At 47.3% G+C, this 2,500-nt stretch overlaps 1 protein-coding gene across 2 annotated transcripts in view; it reads right to left on the reverse strand.

The window, feature by feature from the left end:
• Nucleotides 1-2,500, reverse strand: part of LOC123518455 (glutamate receptor ionotropic, kainate 5-like) — a 13,263-nt gene that overhangs the window by 3,248 nt on the left and 7,515 nt on the right. For both annotated transcript variants that reach the window (XM_045279277.1, XM_045279276.1), the window contains exons 5-7: nt 1,718-1,883; nt 1,192-1,433; nt 891-1,075 (exon numbers count right to left, since the gene is read on the reverse strand). In XM_045279277.1, coding sequence (XP_045135212.1) covers nt 891-1,075; nt 1,192-1,433; nt 1,718-1,883 — 593 coding nt within the window. The remainder of the gene's footprint in view (nt 1-890; nt 1,076-1,191; nt 1,434-1,717; nt 1,884-2,500) is intronic.

Raw genomic sequence — 2,500 nt, forward strand, 5'->3', positions numbered from 1 at the left:
TATATATATATATATATATGTGTGTGTGTGTGTGTGTGTGTGTGTGTGTGTGTGTGTGTGTGTAAGGGATGACAGAGAAACGGTTATATGCATTCATAGCTAAAATAAGACTTTTAATTGTCCTAACATGTAATACAATAATGTGAATGATAGTAAATATTGATCCGTAAAATACAGTATTACCTAAAACATTAACAATGCTCACACAATATTAAAAACTTTACTCCAGTAGTGTTGACAAAGGACCGGCCCCTCACCTCTTTCTCCCTCCCTCCCTGCCTGTCCTCTTCCTACCCTCTCTCTCTCTCTCACACACACACACACACACACACACACACACACACACACACACACACACACACACAGCCGGAAATTCAAATATGCTACCGTTAAGATAAATTTTGTTTTTCTCTCTCTCTCTTCCGGACATACAAAGAGAGAGAGAGAGAGAGAGAGAGAGAGAGAGAGAGAGAGAGAGAGAGAGAGAGAGAGAGAGAGTTGCGGCCACCTACTGCGCTGCCCCTGGACTCCACTTAGGTCTAGGACAGACTGCACTCATGAGGCATAATGAGCTCCGCTTCTCTACACCCGGGCCTGAAGCAGATGCGTGACGTCATGCGCCAAGTCGGCTCATTTTTACTCAGAAACGGGATAACCCTGTATTCTCTTAATCCTGACTCGGTATGCAAGTACGTCGTAACTAAATGCCATGTGTGAGCACTACGATTACATATATCTTTACCACATCATCATTTTTTTTACTCACCCTCCTCCCTCATCTCATCAATAGACCTTCACTAATTCAGCACCTGTCTTTAAAACGCCTTATGCTCTCTTCTTAACTTTAGCGCTATTCTAAACCTCCCTCCACCCGTCACTGCGTTCCTTACCTGGCCTGTTGGATTAGCAGGCAGCTTGACAGGCGGGTCCTCTAGCAAGATACCCCAAGTAGTCATCATAGAGCGACCCAACTCAGGCTTCTCGCGCCCTGCCACCCACGCCCACACACGCTGCAGCCCCCACAACACCACGCCCGCTGCCATTGCCGAGGTTAGCGTTAACATCCACACCTCCCCTATACAGAGATAAGGAGGACGGTTTTACTTTGCTCTCTCTCTCTCTCTCTCTCTCTCTCTCTCTCTCTCTCTCTCTCTCTCTCTCTGTGTGTGTGTGTGTGTGTGTGTCACCTACCGGAGAAGGGCCGCACGAGAGCAAAGGACTGTGAGAGAGGCCTCGGCTTGGAGGTCACCATAACGAGAGGCTCCGAGGCGTAGATTCTGGAGTATTGGACGACAGGCAAGCGAGTCGGCATGTAGGAGAGCATCATGGAAAAGTCTGCCTTCTGGTACTGCAGCGTCCCTACTACCCCCGTCCAGTTGCCACTGTCCGTCGACGTCCCCCACTGGTTGTCCCAAGGGGCGCGCATCACGTAGCTAAGGCAAGAACAGGAGGTGGTGACACAAGTGGAAGGTAAGAAGTGTTCAAAGTGTATCACCAATACATATGAAATACTATGCAAGATAACTAAGTCTCTCTTGACGGACCAGCCCTCTTCATCTCCCTCCATCCACCGCTAGTGGTTCAAGGCGTATAGAACTTGCACGTTAAGTAAATGTTAATAGAATATAACGACACCACGAACACCACCACCAATACCGCTACTACCACTACCACTACCGTCATAACAGCAGCAGCAATACAACTTTGCAACACCCACGTGAAGTTGAGCCGCTTGGAGATATCTTTCAGCATGCGGTAGTCAAGTGAATCTCGCGGGGTGACCACAGCGCCACCCTCCGGAGTGCTCCGCTTGTAGTCGATAAAAGGAAACCACTCCATGGACACAATACGCAGACGATGACCCTTCAGGTTCCGCAGTGGTCCTGGAGGAAGCGAAGTCGAGACCGATTATAGTTGACAAGAGAGCTTGTTTCAGATAGCTTTGGATGACACACGCCACTGTCTACATGGAAAACCAAAAGATGTATTCCAGTCTTCAGTCAGTATAACGTCAAAATAATCGTCGAGGGAGATGGACAGGACTATCCTCCATGACCGTCTGCCTGGCGCACAGCACGGCCACATGGAGCGTTCTGTTTACAGGTTTTTTTTTTTTTAAGTTAGCGATCCGTCACTGTGTGGCCTCCCAACTAGATCATGGGAAACATAACTTAAACAGATACAAACACACACGCAAAACAAAAGAAAAATTAATAAATAAAAGACGTAGTGGTTGGAGGGGGAGAAAGCCGGCGAGAACAATCAGGTTTTAAGACAAGACTGCTGTGTCGTGGAGAGAGAGACTGCAAGGACGGGTTGGATGTTTGTTTCATTCCCCATCGACGTGACGACAACACTGATTAAATTTCAGTGGAGTCGTGCCTACACTTTTTACCATTACTGTCACTATTATTATAGTACAACTTGGTGGCTACTACCCTAGGATCTTGAGATTCTTCTGTAAGAAATTAAAAACATCACTCTTCCTGCCTGTCTGTCT

Source organism: Portunus trituberculatus, chromosome 43 (genome assembly GCF_017591435.1).
Source record: "Portunus trituberculatus isolate SZX2019 chromosome 43, ASM1759143v1, whole genome shotgun sequence".
Taxonomy (NCBI): Eukaryota; Metazoa; Arthropoda; class Malacostraca; order Decapoda; family Portunidae; genus Portunus; species Portunus trituberculatus.